Source organism: Rhyacophila brunnea, unplaced genomic scaffold (genome assembly GCF_057557595.1).
Source record: "Rhyacophila brunnea isolate RB1 unplaced genomic scaffold, BYU_Rbru_1.0 scaffold_5, whole genome shotgun sequence".
Taxonomy (NCBI): domain Eukaryota; kingdom Metazoa; phylum Arthropoda; class Insecta; order Trichoptera; family Rhyacophilidae; genus Rhyacophila; species Rhyacophila brunnea.
Window position 1 is genome coordinate 4764076 of NW_028233170.1, and position 24937 is coordinate 4789012.

General features: G+C 33.1%; 2 protein-coding genes across 3 annotated transcripts in view; both read left to right on the forward strand.

Moving 5' to 3' along the window:
- The window catches only part of Fatp1 (Fatty acid transport protein 1), a 138397-nt gene extending 127497 nt beyond the window's left edge, over positions 1-10900 (forward strand). For both annotated transcript variants that reach the window (XM_085955947.1, XM_085955946.1), the window contains exons 8-14: positions 1356-1466; positions 1578-1659; positions 2403-2533; positions 3609-3759; positions 6740-6897; positions 7900-8053; positions 8653-10900. In XM_085955947.1, the coding sequence (XP_085812073.1) occupies positions 1356-1466; positions 1578-1659; positions 2403-2533; positions 3609-3759; positions 6740-6897; positions 7900-8053; positions 8653-8810 (945 nt within the window). In that variant the 3' untranslated portion in view covers positions 8811-10900. The remainder of the gene's footprint in view (positions 1-1355; positions 1467-1577; positions 1660-2402; positions 2534-3608; positions 3760-6739; positions 6898-7899; positions 8054-8652) is intronic.
- A 4030-nt stretch (positions 10901-14930) lies between these two features.
- The window catches only part of LOC147065943 (long-chain fatty acid transport protein 4-like), a 64734-nt gene continuing 54727 nt past the window's right edge, over positions 14931-24937 (forward strand). Inside the window, exon 1 of the mRNA XM_085955948.1 lies at positions 14931-15602. Coding sequence (XP_085812074.1) covers positions 15427-15602 — 176 coding nt within the window. The 5' untranslated portion in view covers positions 14931-15426. The remainder of the gene's footprint in view (positions 15603-24937) is intronic.

Below are 24937 nucleotides of genomic sequence, written 5' to 3' on the forward strand. Positions count from 1 at the left end.
GTATCTGCATATAATTATACCTTTAAAATTATGTAACAGTAAGATACGGTAGAGATACCGATGTTTACAAATACCTAGTAGTTGAACTATTGGTACTTTCTTCTTCGAATGATCTTTCAATAACTTTATATTAGAAAGTTGTTCTTCGATGTGTACGTGTATTGTGTCCCACTGATAACTTGCAATCTCTTTACTTTTATCCCGTAATAAGTAAAACTAAATACAATGTTGCTCACTGTTTCCACAAAATTATATTTTTTCATTATTTATAAGCGACTCTTTAGTAGATAAACGTAAAAAAATTAGGCACAGACTAGTCCATTATAGAGTATAATTATTATTCAATCATGAAATATTCACCACTAGGGCTGATAATACAAACTAACGACGTAACCAGAGAAAAATAACACAGTCTTCTTGAACCTTCCATGTCAATTAATACATTTTCTTTCCACTTTTAATACCGAATATATCAGTATTGTCTGGTTTTTAAAACCGGTATTTCGGTATCGAAAAAAACTGGAATACTGGTTTTGAAATACCGGTATTGCAATCCCTAATTTTATGGTCATGTTTATTTTTTAAATTCAGTTTATTAAGTGTAAAAGTACAGAAAAGATTTTTGACTAATTTATAGTTTTAATGTTTTTTATATATAGTTTAAAGAACATCGATTTCATGAAAAATTTAAACGCATATAACCTTAAATCCTTTTTATTTATGTTTCGAATCGCTCATGGTGCCACTGAAGAATGATTACAGTATACTCTCTTTGTTTTCTGTGAGTATTATCCAGGGCCGAATTTACCATTATGACTAAAGGGGTCCAGGAAATTGGTACCCTGTGGCCAGAAAGTATACAGAAAAAAATTATAGTGATATTGGTATGGTGCCACCGTAGAATGATTCTATTATACTTATGGAAACCACAAACAATCATTTTAATTAAAATTACAACAAATGATTTATGATCTTACCTTTTTACTGCTGGTAGGTGTATGTATGGCGGCACCTTGCACGCCGCGAATTTTATTGCAAAAATAAAAAAATTAAATCAATTTACGTTTCAAGTGGTAAAAACGAATTCTGTTTCAATTCTGCGTATGTGACGATATTCCCAATATATGTCGTTATGTGTTCAACATGTATGTTTAAAATAATTGATTTACGTTAATAAAATCCCGTTTAAAGTGGGATGTCCAAAGACGTCATTTTTGTATGAGCGTCGTTACGTTCATGGAAAAGTTCACGTCTTAAGACGGCATTGGCAGCCATCCGGTTAAATATGGAATGAAAAATAAAATAAATTGAATTATGTATTGCCAGTAAAAATAAATGTTTTTTTGTTTTGGCAGATTGCTAACTATATTGGAGAGATGTGCCGATATTTGCTTGCTGTGCCTGCTGGACCTATTGACAAACAGCACAAATTGCGTCTTATGTTCGGAAATGGATTAAGGCCACAGGTATACATCAAATTTACACAAATGTTCTGTTAATATGACATAGAAACATATACTTACATACCTGTATGATACAACACAGTGATATTGAATGTTTCTTTATTTATTTTTCAGATATGGCAAGAATTTGTTGACCGCTTTAATATTCCCTTGATAACTGAATTTTATGGTGCGACTGAAGGAAATGCTAATATAGGTAAAAAGCAAAGAATAACATTAATTTTTATGAAAGAAGCTATACAATAAAATAATAATAAAGGGGCTGAGTACACATGGAACTAATTGCATGAATGACTAAGTTAAATATATTGACATGGAAGATAAATGTCCAATTGTAAATTATTTTAAACTCTTTTCAACATCCTGTAAATAATGTTGTATTCAAAAGACACTTTATTAATACATCAAGAAAGAATATACATCACCGTCACGTCACATGCTGTTTACATTTTTTCTCCATCTCAGCGTAACAGCTCATGATGTGATGGTAGTGTGTTCGGCCATTAGTGTTTTTAGGCTTATAAAAATAACTTCATTCTCTGTTAGGAGAATTTGACGATACAAGTCAGGCTACAACTTAAAATTAGATACATAGATATGCTAACAAATTTCCATTCAACCCGTTCCATAATATATCAATTTCATGCATCACGCTATAATATTTTTAGGTATGCATTCATGGGGAAATTGCTCCTGACACATCTTTAATTTAACTCAGTCGTCATGTATAACTTTTGAGTCTACAATCATTCAATCTAACTTTGGTTATTTACAACAAAATCTTTTGTAACGCCACAGAGATCTAATGAATTGGAGTTTTATCTATATTATATCAATGCTTCTATTTCTTCATTTTATGAGATGTAATGTCATCAATAAAATATGGTGTTAGCTTTCTAAAATGTTTTATTCACTGATGTATTTATGCTTTTGTTACAGTTAATATTGACGGTACAGTAGGAGCTATTGGATTTGTTTCCAAAATCCTACCAAGGGTATATCCCATAGCTCTTATCAAAGTCGATGAAAGGACAGGTGAACCAATAAGAAATGCAAAAGGATTCTGTCAGGTAAATTTTCATAAAAATCACTTCATTTGTAATTAAAATACCGTGTATAATGAAAATATCCAAAAATATCACATTATAGGTACTCAAAAGACTATAGTTAAGTAGGTATGTAGGTATTGATTTATAAAAATGTCATCTTATTAAAAAAAAATGCAAGAGCAGTAAAATACACAATGTCTTAAAAATAAATGCATACCAATTAATAAAATATTGCCAGTTTAAAAGCAAAAATAATTATTTAAAAAAAGAATAACATCTACTTGACAAGATACTTCACTTTGATGTTTGGAATACTAGTGTTAATAATTGGTATTACTGGAACATAGCAAATATGCTCATACCCTTAGATGCGGAAGTCATGTTTATCATTATACAAATATTAACTCGTTAACTGCCGACCACTTAATGACCACATTTAATTATAACGTTAATTGCTACGCGCTAGGTGCAGTGTGCGCAATGAATGACTTAAATAACTCATCAAATGTATACGTTTATCAACAATTGACTGATTTTACATCCAGTCTATTGTCATAAATATGTAGATACATATAAAGATGGACATACCAACAGCGCCTGTACACGTGCATGGATTTACTTGCAGCAATAGTGTGTATTTTAAACTATCGCAACAACAACTATTTACTCGTAAAAGTTCTGACTGTTTCGCCAATCTCATTCGTCAAGAGTAAGCGATACACGATGTTGTCATTTTATAGTACTATTTGAAAGGTTGTGAACATCGGTTAACCTCAAAACGAGTCTGCGCGGTGTAATTCGTTTTCTAACCGGCAAGATCGCCACTATCGTTCTATTGCGCAGGCGCAGATATCGAACAATCCCAACTGTCGCATGAAAATTCAGAAGCTTCCGAACTTCTTTGATTCATGCAACTTGCATGATAATACATGTTTACACATGCATTTTCTTGTTATGGCCGCGATAATACGTACTGTCTGCAGTAAATCCATGCATATGTAAACGTGCTATAAGTGTAATTAGTACTACATAATATTATGGTTGTTAATTTTAGTTTATGAACTTTTATGTATTACATTATTGTGTTTAATTTCAGTTGTGTGAACCTAATGAACCTGGAGTCTTCATTGGTAAAATTCAGCCAAGCAACCCTACTCGTGCATTTTTAGGTTACGTTGATAAGGCAGCGTCGGAGAAGAAAATCGTGCACGATGTTTTTACCAAAGGAGATGCGGCTTTCATATCAGGTAAGCATAGTTTACATGCATCTTTCCTCAATTTAGATTATACTAGAACTTACACTATTACATTATAACATTTTTAATTTGCCAATCCCATATTACATTTTATTCTGTATGTAATTCATTTTCCTTGGTCTTTTTTAAACATTCTTTTGTTTATTTGATTGGATGATGGCAAAGGTTCAATACATTATAATAGCGCCTGTACACGTGCATGGAATTACTGTCGGCAATTGTGCTTATTTTAATACTTTGGACGCTGAAGACGCACCCGGCGCGTAATGACCAGGCGGCCGATCGATGTAATTAACGTGCATTTTAAAGGTGGTAATTAAAAATCATTATCTAGTCAGCAGCGAATGAGTAAACTGTCATGACAATAACTGTTTACACGTAAAAGTGCTGACTGTCTCTCCAATTTCATTATGGAAGAGTAAGCGAGACGCGATGTTGTCATTTTATACTACTATCTAACAGGCCGTATTGAAAATCGCAGCTCAAAATGAGTAGTTCATTTTTTTGCTGGTAGATTCGCTACGATCGCTCTACTGCGCAGGCGCAGATCGAAAATAATCTTACTCACGCATTGGAAATTTGGAATCTTCCAATCTTGTTTGATTTATGCACGCAATCTTGCCAACTGCAGGATAATACATGTCTCCCCATACATTTTCTTACTGTGCACAGTACATCCATGCACGTGTAAACGGGGTATAATGCATGTCGCGTACTGTCACATGCTGTCACGGCGACAAATTTAGTCTATGGTTTCGTCATTCAGCAGACTATTTTGAACGATTATAAATTAAGAATGTAAAGATGTAGAGTGTCAACGCTAATGTATTAGTATTTTGAATTATTATTCATTATTCATGTTAATTTCAATTCATACAAGTTTCTACGTATGCGTACATTAAAATTACTTTCGATATAGCATCTATAAATAATATTTTGAACAGAACACAACCTGCAGACCATAGACAACATTCTTATAGAAAATACATAGTGCCAACCGCTAAAAACAAAAAACACACGATTTTGGCATGTAGGCATGTAGAAAATGATAAAAAATGTTCATTGAGGCATGCGGGAAACAACATTATACATTTTTTTCCTGCGCAGCAGCTTACTGTGACATCACGTGACAATATGCGATGTGCATCATAATATATTTGAACCTTTATGAACTCTGTGTAGTACAAGATGAAGAAATATGGGACCAAAGACATTAAATTAATTGAATAGTTCAGCCGGAGAATATATAAAATATTTACTTACTTTTTATTGAGGTTTATTATTAATATAGGCTTTTAAAGATCGTAAATTTACATAGTATGCAATATGTGTGTGTATATAAGACCGTAATTTACATGAAAAGTGGGAAAGCCCCCGGGGAAGACGGTTTAACGATAGATATCCTCAAAAAAGCAGGAAAGGATGCAAATGAAGTACTTGCACAATTGTTCACAGCCTGCATATGCAAAGAGGATGTCCCAGAGGTATGGGGAAAAATGCCAGCATTGTCATTCTTCACAAAAAAGGTGACAGAGAAGACCTAGCAAATTATCGTCCAATAAGTCTACTCCCTATTCTCTACAAGACGTTCACAAAAATTCTCTCAAACCGTCTGCAAAATGTACTAGACGAGAACCAACCGAGAGAACAAGCCGGATTTAGAGGAGGATACAGCACTATGGACCATATCCAAGTCGTCAGAGAAATCATAGAGCGGTACCAGGAATACAAACTGCCACTATGCATGGGTTTTATAGACTATGAGAAGGCGTTTGATTCGATAAAGAAATGTTCAATACTCGACGCACTCAGAAAACAAGGAATCCCTGGACGCTATATAAATATTTTCAATAATATATACAGTAGCGCAACAGCATCTGTAAATCTCCATAAACCATCGCGCAGATTTCCTATCAGCAAAGGAGTCCGACAAGGTGATACAATCTCACCTAAACTATTTACAGCTACCCTTGAAGACTTATTCAGGCAACTTGACTGGAATGACAAAGGGATCCCCATAAATGGAGAATACCTGAGTCATCTGCGCTTTGCCGATGACATAGTAATTTTCTCGCAAGACTCAGAAGACCTCCAAAGCAGAATGCAGGAACTCGCTGAAGTAAGCAACAAAGTAGGTTTGAAAATAAATGTAACAAAGACGAAAGTCATGTTCAACTGCTTTGCAGGCCAAAAAGAGATCCTCATCAATGGCACTCAGCTCGAACAGGTGAAAAGCTACATCTATCTGGGACAACAAGTATCTATAGATGGATGTATATTTGATGAAATTGTTCGCAGAGTAAAGCTAGGCTGGAGTGCTTTTGGCCGCCTGAATAATGTCTTCAAAAGTGACCTTCCACTGTGCCTAAAGCGCAAAGTGTTCAACCAGTGTGTGCTTCCCGTGATGACATATGCGTGTGAAACATGGACCCTAAGTAAAAGAGAGATCCAGAAACTTAGAGTAGCACAACGTGGTATGGAGAGGTGCATGCTGGGCATAACGCGAAAGGACAAAAAGAGGAATGAGTGGATAAGGAAGCAGACAAGGGTTTGCGATGTAATAGAGTTTATTAAAAGCCTTAAATGGAGATGGGCTGGACACATAGCTCGAAGAAGAGACAATCGTTGGACAAATCTAGTCATCCAGTGGTATCCAAGAAGTACAAAACGTCCACAAGGTAGACCTAGAGGCCGCTGGATCGATGAAATGATAAAGTTCTGCGGAAGTACGTGGCAACGCAATGCACAGGACCGAGAGAAGTGGAAGCAACTTGAAGAGGCCTTCATCCAGCAGTGGATAGATTCAGGCTGATGATGATGATGATGATAAGACCGTAAGGGAAGGAAAAAACAAAAGATAGTTGAAACAAAAAAGTGTTACATCATGTCCAGCAGTGTTGCCAACTCTAGAACTAACTGGCTACTCTATACAATGTATTTTTTTTTCACCAACCTTGTTTATCTCTTTCAGGTGATATTTTGGTGTCTGACGAATTAGGATATCTATTCTTCAAAGACAGAACCGGAGACACTTTCAGATGGAGAGGAGAGAATGTTTCCACCAGCGAGGTTGAAGCCGCAGTATCACAGATTGCCAATCACCGTGATGCCGTAGTCTACGGAGTATTGGTAAGCAAATCTAACCTATTATATTATTACTTTGTTTCACAAGAAATTTTGTGGGTAAAGAAATGTAGAAATGCAGTTTTAAGTAACAGTAATTATGAATGTTTACTTTGAAATTTTCTGAGATAGTTTTTATGTAATTAGAATAAAACTAATTAAGTACATAATCCACAAAATTTAATAACAATCATGACTTACATTGTTTCATCCACATATAAGAATTTTTTTTTTATCATTTGACAATGTCCTTCAAAACAGACAAAACTGGTCATAATCATTATTAAGTTATGTAAATAAATTACATACATACTGTATTCGAATTAAAGAATTATGCACAGTTTCCAAAGAAACGTTTGATCAAAATACTATAGTAGATCGCTGTAGAAAGAATTATGAATATGAATTCTGAGCAATCACAATTAATCCTCAACATCAGTCTTAGGCGGGTCTTAGGTGTAAAGCCGACAGGATGTGGTGAGTACATATGTGTCAATTTTTCGAGCGGTGTTACCACTGAACCAAAATACAACATGTTTTAATACTGCAGAGGTCATATAAGGCAACAGGGCAGATGGTTGTGCGTGTCGTTCAGTTTACACTTAGGTTTACTTGATTAGGGGGCGATAACACCACATGACACTTCTATCTTTTTTTTTGTCAGTCCTATTGATCTTAATTTTTCGTGGTCGGTTTTTCCCGATAGAAATGGAGAAAATATATGCCATCGATCTACTTTTCGAGATAATAAAAGACAACCATTTTAGTACTTCGATATTAATATGGGCTGTGCGGGAGTGGTTTAATTTATGAAATGCTTTGATCAATGCCTCACGAATTCTCTACCTCACCACACTGCTTCCTTTGCTTTTCTGCCTTAAAGGCAAATGTTGGAGGTGGCTAAAGCCAATAATTAATTGTTTCATAATTCCGTTACATAGGAAAGATTTTAGATATCACCAAATGTCATTAATATTTTGTTTCTAAACATAATGTTTCATTTTACAGATACCCCATGTGGAAGGTCGTGCCGGCATGTGCGGTATTGCAGATCCTGAGGGCAACTTGGACCTGGCGCAGCTAGCGACTGGTTTGTCACGCGACCTGCCAGCTTACGCCCGACCAATATTTATTAGGGTTTTAAAACAAGTCGATATGACAGGTAAGCTCCGATATATGTGTTCAGTGTGTATTAAAAAAATGTCCACAATTTCGCCTAAATGCTTTCCCTTTACAAAAAAAATCTTTCATTTTATTCTTACGTACCTGTTTTGGAAAAATCAGGTCTGTGGCTTCTAAATTCATTCCTGCGATATTATTGTCCCAGTTGAGAATCATCTGGAATATGAGGGAGGGTTACATTTCCTGGACGATTTCGGCCAAACCAGGACGGTAAAGAACTCGCGTATCGTTGGTGTCTTTTAAAACTCTGTAATTCTTTTGCATGCCAGCAGAAGTTCGTGCATGCCATAGGTTTGCCATCGCTAGCCTAGAGACTGTAACTTTTATAGAAATACAAGCATGAGACACTGTATTACCTTTTTCCATTTCATTTGTATAAAAAATATATTTTATAGTAATTTATAATTTCGAGGGTCTTCGGCTTGAATCCCGGGTCTGAAAAAAATTCACGTATTTCGAGAGCATAAACCTTAATAGGTTGAGCAAGATGACTAATATCCATTACTGTATAAACAAAAATCTGAACTGTGTTCTTTCATATTAATAACTTTTGATAAATTATTTTTCTCTGATTTCCAGGAACATTCAAAATGAAGAAGACTGATCTCCAAGAGCAGGGATTCAATCCTTCCACAATTTCAGACAAATTATATTACATTGATCAAAAAACCGCTCAATACTTGCCACTCACTCAAGAAGCTTACGAAAAAATCAATTCAGGGCAGATAAGATTGTGAGAACAATACGTAGACATCTACGTTTCACATTGTAAAATAAATAATATGTTTGATATTTGCGTTAAATTGAATTTAACCACGAGAATGATATGGCAGCTAATAGCTATATTCTCTTCCTGATGTGATTCCTTTTGTGAATAATTCAAGACACAAACAAATTCATGAATATTTAATAATAAGCTCCATTTATATACTCCTAAATTCCTTGATGGTCGTATTATTATCATTTGTTTATGGACGAAGGATTTTTTTTAACGTCACCTATCATTCATTGTCAATTATTATAATATTAAAATTTAATTTCTAGGACGTAATACGCGCAACTCAAAATGTTGTTAACGATTGATTTCTTAAATGAATTTGAAAAATTGCAATACGCTGTAATAATATAATATGTTAAACTAGTATTGTATACCGGGTGTGAGTTTTAAAATATGTTATTATAATTATTAAAATGAAAGAATAATGAAATCACTCAATTTAGATATAAACGTTAGTTGTTATTAATGTCTTTGACTGATTGACGCATGGTTTACGTGATATGGATGCTTTTTACGTGTACGATAGGTATATAATTTTCACATAGGTAATTTTATTTTTGTTACTTTATTGAAGTCGTAGTTTAAGAGTTTTCTATTGCTGATCACCCTAAATTAAATCAATAGAAAACTAAAAAAAACAATTCTGTTGTGCTAGTATTTCTTTTGTCAACCCAAAAAATTTAATTACCAATTTTTTTAGTAGATAACAATGGATGCAATACAGCATCATGCAAATTTTAATCAATAAACAATATTGTTTAGAATATATATTATTTATCAATCAGTCTTATATGTTCTGATTAATTCACAATTTTTTCTTGACACATTTTTACTGCATCATGTCAGTAATTATTATTTTGAACAAATGTATTTCTTCTAAATTTACTAGATGGGTTTAGTGTTGCCAACTGTCGCTGACAAAAAGATGCCAGACAGGGTAAGAAAATAAGCTATTTGACAAGAAAAAAACGCTTGATTTTGTGATAATAAAATTTCAATATCTTTTTTTGCCTATCGAAAAAAAAGTGCAAAAAAATCACACCAAATTTTCCCAGAACCTCATTTCAAAATTGACAAAAAATAGTTAATAAATCTAACAACCTATGATAAGTAATTATTAGGTAATACAGAGAGTGAAATCTCCGATAATCGTCAATCCGATGCAACATGCCTAAACACATATATTATAATATCTGATACTGTGAGATCACTATAACGCCAAGAATGCTCCTATTATTTCATTGTGTTGTTTTATTTCTCAAGTACTGACCTACCTTCATTAAATATCTGTATAAATAAACTAAATATCTAGCTTATTTTCAGCATATTTAAAGCTGTTGAAGATATCAAAAAACGCTAATAAAAACGCCATAGGCAAGAAAAACGCCAAGTTGGCAACGCTGGATGGGTCACTAGTAGTGAATTAGATAAAACTATTAACCTGAAATTAGGGAACATCTGAGTATGAATTAATTTCCTACATTAATGTCTTGGCAATATCCAGTAATAAATTATTCTTGATAGTCATATAATAAAGCCTTGCTCTAATAAAATGCGTATGCCTTTTTAAATAAATGAAGAAATTCACTATTGCTTCCCCCAATATGAAATATCAACCAATTGATTGATGAAATTGTTGAATATAGACAAGTTTAGTGATATAAATGAATGACTATCGTTTTATTTTGCCTGTAACTTTTTAGGGACAAAATAAATTGTCAGATGTCTCTGCGATTGATTTACATAAATTAATATGACTATACGACAGTGGCGATGGATGGAGGTAGGCTGTTAAGATCCGACATAAACAGTGCATACTAAACTTTGTCAGTCATACGTATTTGTTTTCATTGAAATAAGACTACAATTTATAGATGGTGTTGGTTAGTTTTTAAATTCAATTAAACCCTGCGAAAACCAAGCCATAATAGATAATAATCAAATAATACTCATCTATCTATAAAATATCTAAAACTTTGCAATCAAATCATACATAACTTTGAATATTTTATAGATAGAGTAATATTTTTTATCCTTTATAGTTTGGTTTGGCAGGGCTTTACAAATTTAAAAAAATGAAACAACAATATGTGTAATATGTATTCTTAATCCAACGAAAACAAATAAGTATGAATGAAAAGGTGTACACAATTTTGTCGTATCGCCCAAAATATACCAAAATTATCATGGCTTGGTTAGACAGGATGTAATTGATTTTTAAAAACTAACCAATACCATCACTGTAAATTGTAGTCTTAGTTCAATAAAAACAAATATGTATGCCTAACAAAGTTTAATATGCACTATTTATGGCGGAACAGTCTACCTCCACCCTTCGCTACTGCTATACGAACTGTCAATATTTTTAGTAACTGCTGTGTAATTATTATAAAAAAAAACTTATATGAATGTATATATTTTATTATAATATAAAAATTATCTGTACTGATGTCTGTTTTTCTTATATGCTGCTAAATTATTATGGTGCTAGTTAATTATCTTGGTAAAATTGCACATAATGTATTTTATAAACATTGACAATATGGCTATAACGTTAACATAAGAAAAAGTTATGTACCTACTGCCGAAATAATAGTAAATTTAATATTATCTATGTAATAATAATAATATAGTGTTTCTAAGCATTTTTAAAACTGATTATCATTCCCTTGTTGCATTCCCAGTTCATGCCTTACAAGTGAACACTATCCTATGTAGTGATACAGAAATAATGAGTATTATCAAATGTGTTTTATTTCGTCTTTAGTGTAATAATGATTTTACGCAAGGCTTTATATTGATATTAAGTAATATTTTATTATTATTCATTTCGTGACATGAATTTATTTGCAAACTTCGAAAGGCGTGATAAAGATGATACTAAGAAATGACATTATTGTAGATTTTGAAATTGTAATATAACGGTAAAGTCTCTCTTAAAATCAATATTATGACCTGAAACGCAAAAATCGTTTTCATTACCTACTGTAAATTTGTATTTTTGTAGTTTGAAAAATTGTTAAATTATTTTTACATTAAAAATATTAAACTGTTCGTCTTGTTTTATTACTTGTTTATGACTGACTCTCGTCATGACATATCGTCTATGTAAGTACTCGGTTAAAATCAATACCGTGCATGAATTATCCATACTAAAGAAGCAAGCAAGACCGCATATATCACTACATCCAATACAGCAGACGTGCGGAGAGTTGCGGCAATACTGCGTAAGGTCCAACTGATTTACAAAATAATCCTATAGCAATACTGCGTATGTGCTACAACTTAATTTGCACAGGCGCATACGATATATACATAAAAATATATTTTCTAATATTAAACAGGAAGACACAATAAACTGCATTTAAATTTATTTTTTATCTTTTTTAGTGAAGAAATTGCAAGGTTTTTTATCCCTCCTAAACATTTTGACAAATGGTTCTTCCACGGCGTTGATCTTACATAGACGAAATCACTTAACATCCAAAAAGAGCTAATTGTGATAAATATATCACATTTATCACTTTACGTATTCTGGTGGTTAATTCTGTAAATACGTTAACCATTTGAACTGTAAAAAAGTGCTATCTTGAACAGCTTTGACACACACAGAACGGCCGGTTCTGTGCCAAAGCGAATAGTCCGCGGATATGGCCGGGCGTACAGAGCCGGCCATACAAAAAACGCTGACTTATTTGCCCGTCTTTGAAGACAGAATGCCAGTCTCGGGCGTTTGTTTTGAATTATTTAAAATTCGGAAGAATACTAGTCCAATAATGAGACATTTTGCATATCGCTCCGTGAGTGTAAAACCAAGACATGTGCAAATTTTTCAATTTCGAGAATAAATGCGAAACAACTGCAAAAGTCGTAAACTTGATAATGTAAAAGTGAAGTCACTGAAAGAACATGCAATATAATGTAGATATAAACCAAATATGTTTTTTTTTTAGAATTTCTATTTGTCCTGATAAAACGAAGACTTCAAACCCTAATATCTCCAAAATGTGTCTTTTGCAGATGTCTTGGTTTTACACTCACGGTGCGATATGATTGGTAAGTGTTTATGATAAACTTTCAATATATTTATAAAAAAAAAATAATAAGATTTATTTTTGCTAAAAAATTCGCGGCCTCTCACTTGCCGCCATACAAAACCTCCCGGCACTTAATGGGAACAGCCCCTCTCTTTGAGAACGAGACAGCAGTGACGTCCTGTGGGGGTAGGCAGATTGAGCGTCGCTTGGGGGCGGCAAATCGAGGAGAGTCATTTGTTACACCGTACACTCTCAGTAATCCGCCGCTCGATTATCCGACAACTACTATAATCCGCCGTTATTTTTACTAGTTGAAAGCACAAAATCAAGCTCTATAATTCGCCGGTATTCGATTGTCAAATTCAGTAGTCCAATTGAATAGAATTGATAGAAACAATTGTTAACAAATTAACATTGTCAGAAGTCCATAAGACGTGATATTCAACATAGTAACCAAAATGGCCACCATATAAAAATTATATTGTGATGTGTATTTTTTGTAGTTATAGATGACTCCTAAAAAGAAAGAGTGTGGTAAATGAGATAGTGGCCATTTTTAAAGAAACGCTACAAAGATTTGAATATTTTAATAGACGAAGCATTATAATAATACCAGATTTTTCTATATCATCCATGACTTTAATATTATCTGGAGCTTCTTCTTCCTTAAAAGATAGACAGGCTAGTATTATAGAAAGATTCCTGTGATGTAACAAATTGTGTCACGAGTGCATGTGGACGGCTCAGAGAGGTCACCTGTACCTAGACCGCGAGAAGTTACACGCGGCGATTACATGTGGACAGCTCAATGATGTCACATGTATCTGGAATGCGCGCGAGTCAAGGCCTTAGATGCGCACTGATTATTTAAAATGAAAGTTATCAGGTAAATGTATTATATTGTAGTTACCTACTCTCCGCCTTAAGGCTATACCTCAGCTGAGGCATGGTCTAAAAAGATCGTAACTATGCGACACACGGATTGTGCTAATGACGCGTGCCGAACGGAACATAATTTGTCATAAAAATTCAACGTGCATCCATTTAGTGTTATGTTTATTGTTATATTGGTAATAATAATAATATATTCATTGACATGTTTTATTTTTCGAGTACAGGATAACGTTTTTTAGTCATCTTTACACAATATAAGAATGTATTCACAAAAAAAAAAACGGTGTGTGTACTTATGTACGCGCGTTAGAAGTTATACTTCTTTGGCGTAACAAAACAAAAACAAAACTTGTGATAACCTAGATTCTTCGACTAGCTCTTAATTATCTTGTTAAATTACACACTCAAGAAAAAGAACCGCTTATTGGAACGCTGTTGGTTTATTTCTATACACTTTAACTTATATTACTAAATTATATAATTATTTATCGTTGTTTTTATTTTTAAAGTAACAACTGCCACTATGACGTTCAATTGTTTGTTTACGTAAGGAATTGCAAATGGCCGACAATAATAAATTCGCTGCCTAGGCAACGGAACAATTCTAAACTATAATATTATACTGTATAATCGTCACGATTGGAGTATCATACTGTGGCGTAATGGTAGTGCGTTCGGCTGATAACCGAACAATCGGTGGTTCGAATCCAATCGAGTGCGTTTATTTTTGGGTGAAAAAATAAATTATGTGTTACATGTCACACGCCAAAAATACACTCTGATCTGATTTTCCAAACGCACCTAAAGAAGTATAAGTTCAAAAAAATCGACGCGCTCCCACATCGAATGCCGCTCGGCGATTGGCGACAAATGCGAAATTTCGTCTCACCTATTGTTGATAATTATTTGCCGTTTCACTTAATGATAAATAACCAATGACATTATTAATAACACACCATCGCAAGTTGTACCTAAATGATTTCGCTAAAATTTCAAAGCCCGTGGTGAATCATGAATACTTCCATGACTATGGTTAAAAAATGACGAAATAGCCACGCTATCTCAACATAGAAAATACACGTCACATATTTGTATTCCGATCGCGAAGTCAGAATGTAGCTTTCGCAAGCATTTTATTTTATAAAATTCAGTGCGTACGAACATACCGCCGGGAAAGGTTGTGCGCGTTTCTTACTGAGTGTAGACATTTCGCGCAATAAAAACAACGCTGTGGATGTTTAATTATATTACCTATATTATTTTACAAAAAATAATTGTGTGTGTTCTATTTTTTGGTTTTCCCGCGCAATATTTAAAAATACGATTTGCCTGATTTACGGCAACGTCGCAAACTACGGTGACGCGCCGTCGCGTTTCCTCCCAGCAGTAAATCGACCCCTGCCAACCCTTGTATTTGTATTACCTTGACAGTTGCACCGGTGTGAACTGCGGGTAGTATCGAAATCCTTCGATTAATACCATATTATTTTAGTGCGCGCAAACCTAATTTGTTTACGATATCGTCAATAAAGTTACAATGCCTTGTTGAGATCTATAAAAAAATAATTAACAAAAAGTCAGTTTCCACTTCGAGTTCGCGGCCGAGCTTTTTTACTTCGCAGGTTCAACGAAACGTAATTCAGAATGCACGCTCTGTTGGCCGCGCTAGCCGGTCTGATGGCTGTGTCCGCGATTATGGCAGGAATATCAACTGCCTTTTCGAAGGCTGTCATCTTTGCCCTTTTGGCGATAGCTCCCGTTCTCTACAGATACCATCGACGGTTATATATCATCTACAAAACGCTGCCCCGAGATATCAAGTAAGTTTTGTTTGTAAATTTAATCCTAGTTATTCAATTAAAATGACACTTCCGCCTCTATTCCATGCCCTAAGTGAACAGCAATCAATTACTACATCGATATTAATTCAACTAGTGTTGAAAATTTAAATTAAACACCCATATGTTATCTGAACGGAATACCTAATAAAATATCCTTCTGATAATTCAATTATTTGGCTTCTCGCAAACTTGAAACTTGTATGTAAATATTATTGTTCTCTTTTAGGTAGGTATGTGTTCGTTTGCTCAGAGACATTTGTGTACATTTATAGAATTTAATATTTATAATACGCATTTCCATTTCGCTCTGACTTTCGTTGTCGTTAAATCCGGATATGGAAAACTTTACATCCTGAAAACGAAAAAGCTTCCCATCCTTTTCGCACGGCTGGTCGTCATATTTTACGTAGTGTGAGCTTTTGCGAGAAATTGCGATGTTTTGACAACAGAAAATAATATAGATACACATAGATTAGATTAGATAATTATTATGTTATTAAATAAAAACATATATTTTTAGAACGTACCTGCCTTAATGATAAACTTAATTTTTATTTTTGACAACAAAAACAATCAAAACAGATGCTAATCTAATAAATATATTATGAAAAGTACCCAAAAACATTTTCTAATTTTCTACATCAAGTTTCTTTACATATACCTACTTTTCGTCAACATATGACGTCACGCTCTAGGAGGGATTTGATATTATAATGTGATGTCATGATTTGTGACGAATGGGGAGGGGGGTTAGTGGAAATATGACGTCACATAGTAAGCCAAAAATTTAAGGGGATTTAAGGATAAATATTATTTTAAAAAAAATCATTATTTCTTCTGTTTTTAAACATTTAGGGGGGGGTGTCAAAAATGCGACGTAATATAAACAGGGGGTAAAATGTTATGTGACGATAAGGGGGGGGGGGGGAGTTAAAATAGCCAGAATCGTGTGACGTCATAATATTATGTGGACGGCCCTCAATATGTATTACATTACATAGATGCACATTATTCACTAATTTGAATAATGAAAATATTGCACTTATAGGCACTAACTTTAATAAACTATTTTTTTTATTCAACGAATAAGACACGGGATTTCAGAATGTAACATTATATATACCTACTGAATATACATAATTTGAAAACATCTCATGCATGTACACACATAGAAAAAAATACGACACCCGACGGGAGTTGAACCTGTATCTGCTGGATTGTTGACCAGTATGTTACCAGTGCTAACTTTAAATTCTCTCTTTAATGTTATTATACAAATTGACTCGAGCGATGTGTTATATACATAGGTTAACCTAGGCCTCAGGTAGAGTTAATAAAGATATTATATTTATTATAAATATAATATGTACTTAGTACATTTTTCGAGAACAATACTGTCTCGTTTTAGCCCAGGTGGCGTAGGTCGAGGTCGACTCAGGGGAAGATACTAATGCTTAATTCTCATCGATTCTAATCCGCCAACTACCTCTACACTTTGATCTTTAAAGGCTTCATGCAACTCAATAAATATTCAATGAATACTCTAATGTATTTTTCCAATATGTGTATCTAAGTAAATTTATAGCCTAGATCTGCCCATAGTCGTTCGTCACTTAAATATAATTGTGTTTAAAAATAGTAAACAAAGTTGTTTTGAGCGTTTCGAAAATGTATTACTGTAAAAAATAGCAGCCGTTTCTAAGCAATTAGTATCTAATATTCACGGTCAAAGCAAGTAAATTAGTAGAACAAGCAATCAGGGGCGGCTCTACCTTAAGGATTCATAGGGACCATCCCCACATCGTTATCATGGAGAGAGTGCGTAAAAAACGTCCGAAATGTTTATCATTGTCATAATATATCTACTTAATTAAATGATTCAATGAATTATTTAATTTATTTCATCTATCTACACCCCTCGCAATTTTAGAGAGATGTTATTATTATATAAATAAATAAAGCAATAATTGTATATTATGTGATAACATAATAATGATAACGCGGTATTAAAATAATCTATTAAATTAAATACGCTCTATTTCATGGTGACACCTATGTACAAGTTAAGAAAGCTATGGCGTCTATGTTTCGCTGATCGGGGTCACTCAGTCCCATCCCGTTGTTGCGATACAAATCTCCTTCTACAAAGTATATGAATGCATTAGCTTTATTATACGCATACTAGGGACCGCATAGAAGGACCCCATAGATGAGTAAAAACGCTCGTTGTATGTTGTTGTTCAAAACTGATGATGGTAAATCAATAATAATTATTATTATTAATTAAGTTTATATTTTTAAGCATGATTTTAGATGTGATTAAGTAACGACTCTGAAAAATTACTCATTTCCTCATTAATAAAATCATATTATTATAACTAGCTTCGTTTATAATGTAACTACCTATAATAATATGATAATGTAGGTAGGTATATACTTGTACATATATTTGATAATTAATGACTAAACCCCACCACTTAGAAAGTGGACGAGCCGCCACTGCAAGCAATACATAGGTACCTAATGAAAAGTAATAAAAAATGACAATATTGTGTCTGTAGAAAACAATGTGGCAATCCATGCTATAATGAAAATGTTGGTAGGTATATAAAATAAACATTCGCGTATGGTTAACTAATTTGGACAGCTTGACATACTACAACGGAACAACTTCACCTTGAAATTGTGCAGATTGCGATTTCTCATACTGCGTACGAATTACGTAGGGTAAATTTAATTACTGTTACCTTTCTTATCTCCGACTGCTTTCACTCGGGGTAGCTCTAATTACGTCATATTTTCAGTCAAAACAAATCTATTGAAGTTCACGCTTATGTGGTATGTTTTCAGTAGCGACGCAGACGAAAACGAAGCGATGTAATTGGTTTGTTATTGTTATAGATATGATTGATGTAATTGCTGTCAAGAATACCAACTGTAACAACACCCACATTCGCTTTTCGGTTATTACAGTTTCCGACTAATGCGGTTTCTAAGTAAGTGGGTATTATTTTTTAATAGTATCGGGGTAAGATAGAAAGATTATTTCATTAGTCATATACAAGTCGTTTTGTGTAGTCTTGATAAAGGTGATGCAACCGAAATAGTTTTGTAGTCACATTCTGCGTACTAGATCAAATCGCATTTGCGCAAGTTCAAGGTTAAATTGTTTCATTTTAGTACAATATTTAGATAGGTAGGTATTTAATTTTAGCGTTTAAGTGGCCTATTAAGTAGGGCTTCTGACTTTGAAGCCATATGTGCGGGTTCATCAGGCATCTGGCGAAAAAATAAAATATTCACTATAGAATCAAAAATAAAATGTAAGTAGGTAGGTACGTATTAATTATGGACCAAGGGGATTTCGGTACACAAGAAAGTCACATCGGTTTGGAACCCTTAGGATAGAATATTACTTATCGCGGTGATAGTAAAAGAAGAAAATTCTTTATAAGTATCGTGCGGCATGTTTAAAAGACGGGAAAGCGCGGCGCGGACGACACAATCGAACACTGACGATGATAATTTTTAGGGCATATGATAACCACCTGTTGATGCGGCAAGCAATGGATGCGGTAGTTTTCAATAATTAATTATTGTTTACGAATATTTTATTTATAGATGGACCCGCTAAATTATTTTAATTTTATATATTTAAAACAAAGTCCCTGAATGTATCGTGAAATAAATTCAATGTAAATAATATTATTGTCTCTTGCTAATTTGCACAGAAAAGAATTTGTTTCCCGCGGATACGGTGACTCAAAAATGCCAACATATGCATCTTTGTGTATTCTTTGTGTCAAACAAAGGACATGGTCATTGTGATAGTATGTCCAGACGTGCATTTTTCTATTTTATTGTTTAGTCTGCTGACATGATTCCGTATTAATTACAATTACAATATTATATATTTAGTTTATGCAATTTTACTTAATTATTGCGAGCTGTGTAAAATTAATAATAACATGCCGGTAGCGTGGGTTCATGGAAAATTGACCACATTGGACTGTAATAATTGATTACTGACGAAAAACTATGTTAAGTATATTTTAACAGGATATTTTACCATTTATTTTATTTGTTTACTTATTTGAAATTATTCTTTAGATTGTTGGCACCGCATCAGTTGAAGTATGGCCTTATAGAAGAAATTCTTGAGATTCCTTTACTTGAGGTTGTATGGATACTATCCGTGGCTTTATCCAACTGACTTTCTCTTAGACATGCTTACATACTACAGTCTGCAATTCAGAAGAGATCTATATTTAGCTACGTATTTTTTTCGACTCATACGAGGTATAAATGAGAACTCTGCCATTCTGGGCAGTGTTGACATGTGTGTCCCTGATAACTATCTTAGAAATAGAGAGTATCAATTGTTTATTCTCCCAAGGTGCAGAACCATCCTACCACTGGTTATGCCAATTGGGAGGGCGATAACTATGTTCAACCAAATTGCTTCGGTTGTTGATATATTCTACTTGCGTGAGGTGAGTTTAGGTGGACGCTATTTTATAAATTCTTAAAATAGGGTCTCCTTAGTAAACTCGGTGTACTTCTTTGAACTTCTATAAGTATATGTATAATAATTGTATTTTCACTGCTTTTGTATGTTTATATTATGTTCTCGTTTTATATTTTCATTTTAATTGCTTTAATTACTTTTTTCCCTCTTTTTTATAATAATGTTATCCAGGAATGGGTAGGTATAAAGATAACTCCACTGATGTACCTAACTCATCTAATTATTTTTAAACTCATTATAATGTAGTCTTTACTCCAATATTATTTAGTAATGTCATATTTTCTTCAAATTGTATAGTTTTTAAGCAAGCTTGTGCATTTGTAAATACATAAAAGTTTCAAGGTTGGTAAAAACCGCCAAACACATTTATGACTACAAATATAATATTTTATTTTTTTAAACATAATATAAGTAAATAATTAGAAAAGGCGAATATAGAATAAAAATATAAATGACTTTGCAATCAACTTCATATTTAATTCAATTTAACTAACAAACTGGAGTTTATATTTTATGAATATTTATATAGCCCAATGTAAAAGTAAGTAAGTACTTAAAGTACTAATCTTACTTAAAGTTGGTAATTATCATATGATTGATTTATTTCTTGAAGACAGCAGCTCTGAAAGAATTTTCCATAGTACCATGTAAACACAGCTAGCGCAGTTTCTTCAGCAAGGAATTGCATCTTCTTTGAATATCCACAAGTATTTCCTTACCCATACCCATATATTATTTCGTTGGAGGTCAGCGCTTCTTTATTGTCCCTGATGCGTTTGAGAACGTTTTCGTTTCAGAATCTATCCACCCAGAGTATTTTTAGAATTCTTCGGTAGCACTACAAACATTTTGTATGCCTTTATCCTTTTAATGGTGGCTTGAAATAGAGTACCTACTTATGTCTATACCAGAATACCATGAAGCATTGCAGTCAATATTTATGTAACGTCCTACAATGCGTGTTCGTAATTCTAAATATATTCATAATATTATCAGGGGCTGATTTAATCAGATGGGACCCTATCCGCAGCACCCATTTGATCACTATTGAAAAAAATATACGTACCTACTTATAGTTATAAATGTCAAACTAAATTGAATTAGATACCTACCTAAATATCTAAAATGGCTAATGATGATCAAAGCAAAACTATCCATTTCATTAATTAATTTATTATAAAATAAAATTACCCAATGTAAAAAATGCCTACATTATTATATTATATTCAGTATCATTTTATCAAATAAAAAACGTTATCTAGGAACGTCTGAGGTCAATGAAGCTATTATCCTTGCTACGTCGAACTATTCGAGGACTTTAAACTCTTTAGAGAAAACTAAAATACTATTTTAGTTTAATATTAAAAAAATGGGGTTCATTTATCTTATTCGCAGAGAATATTATGTTTATCAATCAGAAACATAATAATATCAATAAAAATTGGGGAAGAATAAAATTGACGAGCACATCGATACAATTTATATCTCTAGTGCTACAGTATTAATGTGATCACAGCATTTCACAGAAACTTAAAGCCAAGATAGCAGTGGCGAAGGGTGGAGGAAAGCTGTTAAGATTCGCCTTAAATAGTGCACACTAAACATTTTCAGTCATATGTATTTGTTTTCACTGAACTAAGACTACAATTTACAGACAGTGTTGGTTAGTTTTTAAAATTCAATTAAACCCTGCGTAAGCCAAGTCATAATAAATACCTAATAGTAAAAATTCTCGTCTATCTATAGAATATATCTAAAATTATGCAATTATATAATACATAACTTTGAATATTTTATAGATGGAATAGTATTTTTTATATATTATAGTTTGGTTGGGCAGGGCTTGATGAATTTAAAAAAAATGAACCAACAATATGTGTCTTCTGTAATCCAACGAAAACAAATAAGTATGAATGAAAAAGTGTGCACAATTTTGTCGTATCGCCCAAAATATACCAAAACTATTATGGTTCGGTTAAGTTAGGGTTTAATTACTTTAATTGGTTGTTAAAAACTAACCGACACCTTCTGTAAATTGTAGTCATATTTCAATAAAAACAAATACGAATGACTAAACAGTCTACCTCCGCCCTTCGCTACTGCAAAATAGAGATGGCACGGCACTGCGTAACAAATAAACATAATAAAATCGAAGTTACACAGCCGATTTGTAAATCAAATCAAATCAATACGGGAAAATTTTCAAATTTACAGAATAAAAAGAAATAATACTTTCACTGGTTTCGCGTACTTATATATTTTTCGCTATAGGTACAAATAGTTTTCTGACTTCGTCACGGAGTAACTCTAGCTAACGGAACTTTGAAGATGGTGAAAATGAAATTATAAACAATTTATTCCAATAACTACACGATTTTTTACGAACATTTCCGTTGCGCGTTTCGTAGATACCTACGTAATCACCACCAGAATCAGTAATATCGGTTTATGGAAAAGATTATGTTATGAAGAAATAGTTCTTTACTTCTCAAAAAATAATAATAGTGAAATGCCCTAATTATAACCTAAATGTATGGTTATATATATGTCACTTTGTAATAAGGCCAATGTGTCACAATATTAATACGATAAGAAAATTAATAATATAGTAGGTATGTAAGGTTACCTGCCAAAAATTTAATAGCAGACTACAACTTTACTGTAATTCAACAAACAGTGTGTATTGGAAAGTTTCATCGCTTTGTCTTGTGACAAGACATAATATTGACACTACTTGGACAAAGCATTTCATACAAAATCACGTTAGAATATTAGGTCATTGACATTTACGAGAATTTGCAATATTATGCGCCTTTATTATACTAGAAAAATAATTTACAATCTATACTAATAATAAATTTAAGTAAGTAATTTGCCTTTTGACCATTTCCTTGATACCCAAGTACAGTGGCGCACTCAGGATTTAATATTAGGGGGAGAAAGTAAATTAGTCCCATAGGCTCTTTTTTTTCTTAGCCTGATTTCTCGTTTACGGTCTTTTGTCTATTGCACTCAGTGTACCTACACCATGGTCCCCACATCCTGAAACGGGCACCGATAATTTTTGGCAGTTCCATTAGGGATTGGGTTTCTAAAAAACCTTGTGTTAGAAATTAAAATCTAAGAAATTTTTCTAAAAAGGGTGCTGGAGAACTACAAATCATTTTTTTGCCGTGTTTTTATTTGTCTAAGCCCAAAGGTATAGTTTATTGGCTTTCAATTTCAATGTTTAAAATCATTCTGATAATTTTCATGTTTGGGGTGCCAGGGCCCCTTGCCAATGCCCATGTAAACATGTACCTAATTATTGGTTTTAAAAAGCTCCACTAAACTGTTCCGGGTAGCACACAATAAAATCCAAGATTGCCTTGATGGTAGCCGACCTCTGCTAGGGGATGGCAAAATAAGAAGAAGAAAATTAAAAGTCACAATATTCTATATATAAAACATGATGCATTTACGTACTGATTATTACAGCCTTTGACCGCCTTTGCCTTTCACAGTCTGCCTTTGAACGAACGAAATATACGACGCAGATCTGTAGGTAGATAATATAATTATATTGTGACACTTATTACATTATGAGATTTACATATCGTTGTCGTACAGGCAGAAGTCACTAACTTCAGTTTTGACGAAATTTAGATTTTAATGTCATTATATAGAAAAAGTAATGCTACTTGACTGGCAGAAGTCACTTACTCCAACTATTTACCGTTATTTAAATATTAGTATTGAAATATTATCATTAACTTGCATACGGTCATATTATAGACAAGCAAAAGTTACTGACGGAGTTAACGATTTTTGGTTGTTTAAAATCTGGCAATCATAGCTACGTTCAGGTTAGTTTGAGTATGTTTTTGTCTATGTTTGAAATCTCACAGTTGCAAACGTTAGTCGCGTTCTGTGTTTTAAAACGTTTTTCTAAACGTTCTTCTTTTAAATAAGCAAATCAATGAAGAAGGTGGTAAGGTGAATTGGATGAAAGTAAAAGTTTTTAAATTCGAAAAAGAAAATCCTAACATTGTACAATGATGGGGCTGAAACCAATTATATTATTAATATGTGTGGGAGGGCGAGACCTCAGTCATTGCCTACTTTGTGTAAAGTGTATAAAGAATCATTAAAAATATCAAAAAGCAAATATGACGATCTCATGAAATTATATAAGAGTTATGCTATACCAGAGTAATTCCATGGATGTTACGGGTCCTTACCGAACACTAGTGCAATAGCGCATCACAGATATCCAGAACCAAGTGTACTTAAGTCATGATGGCGAGCATGAAGATTGATTTATTTTTTCCTACTTGCATTCCTTGTTTTCATTCAAATAAACAATTTAAATAAAGCAATTCGTTTTATTTCATATCCATATTGAAAATACACATTTAATTAACCAACCAAAAAATATTTATTTCTTGACTGCCAAAAATCACCAACTCCATTTTTTATTTATTTTTTGTAACTTATACACATAATCGTTTTTCAAAACAAACCTTATAAGTATCAAGATTTAATTTAATAAGATTAATGAACTTATAAAAAAATAAAAGTAATGAATAACTCCAAAAATAAAGATTTTACAACTATTTTAAGAACATCAAAAACACAAAACATTGATTATCTCAGAATTGTGTATTTGGAGTTAGTGACTTCTGCCTGTACGCCCACGGTATTATTATGTATAATTTAATATAAAAGTTAGTTTTATCAACGTAGGCTTGTACAATTGATATTACGATATATGTACGATACTATCATTCACCTTTATTCTGTATAT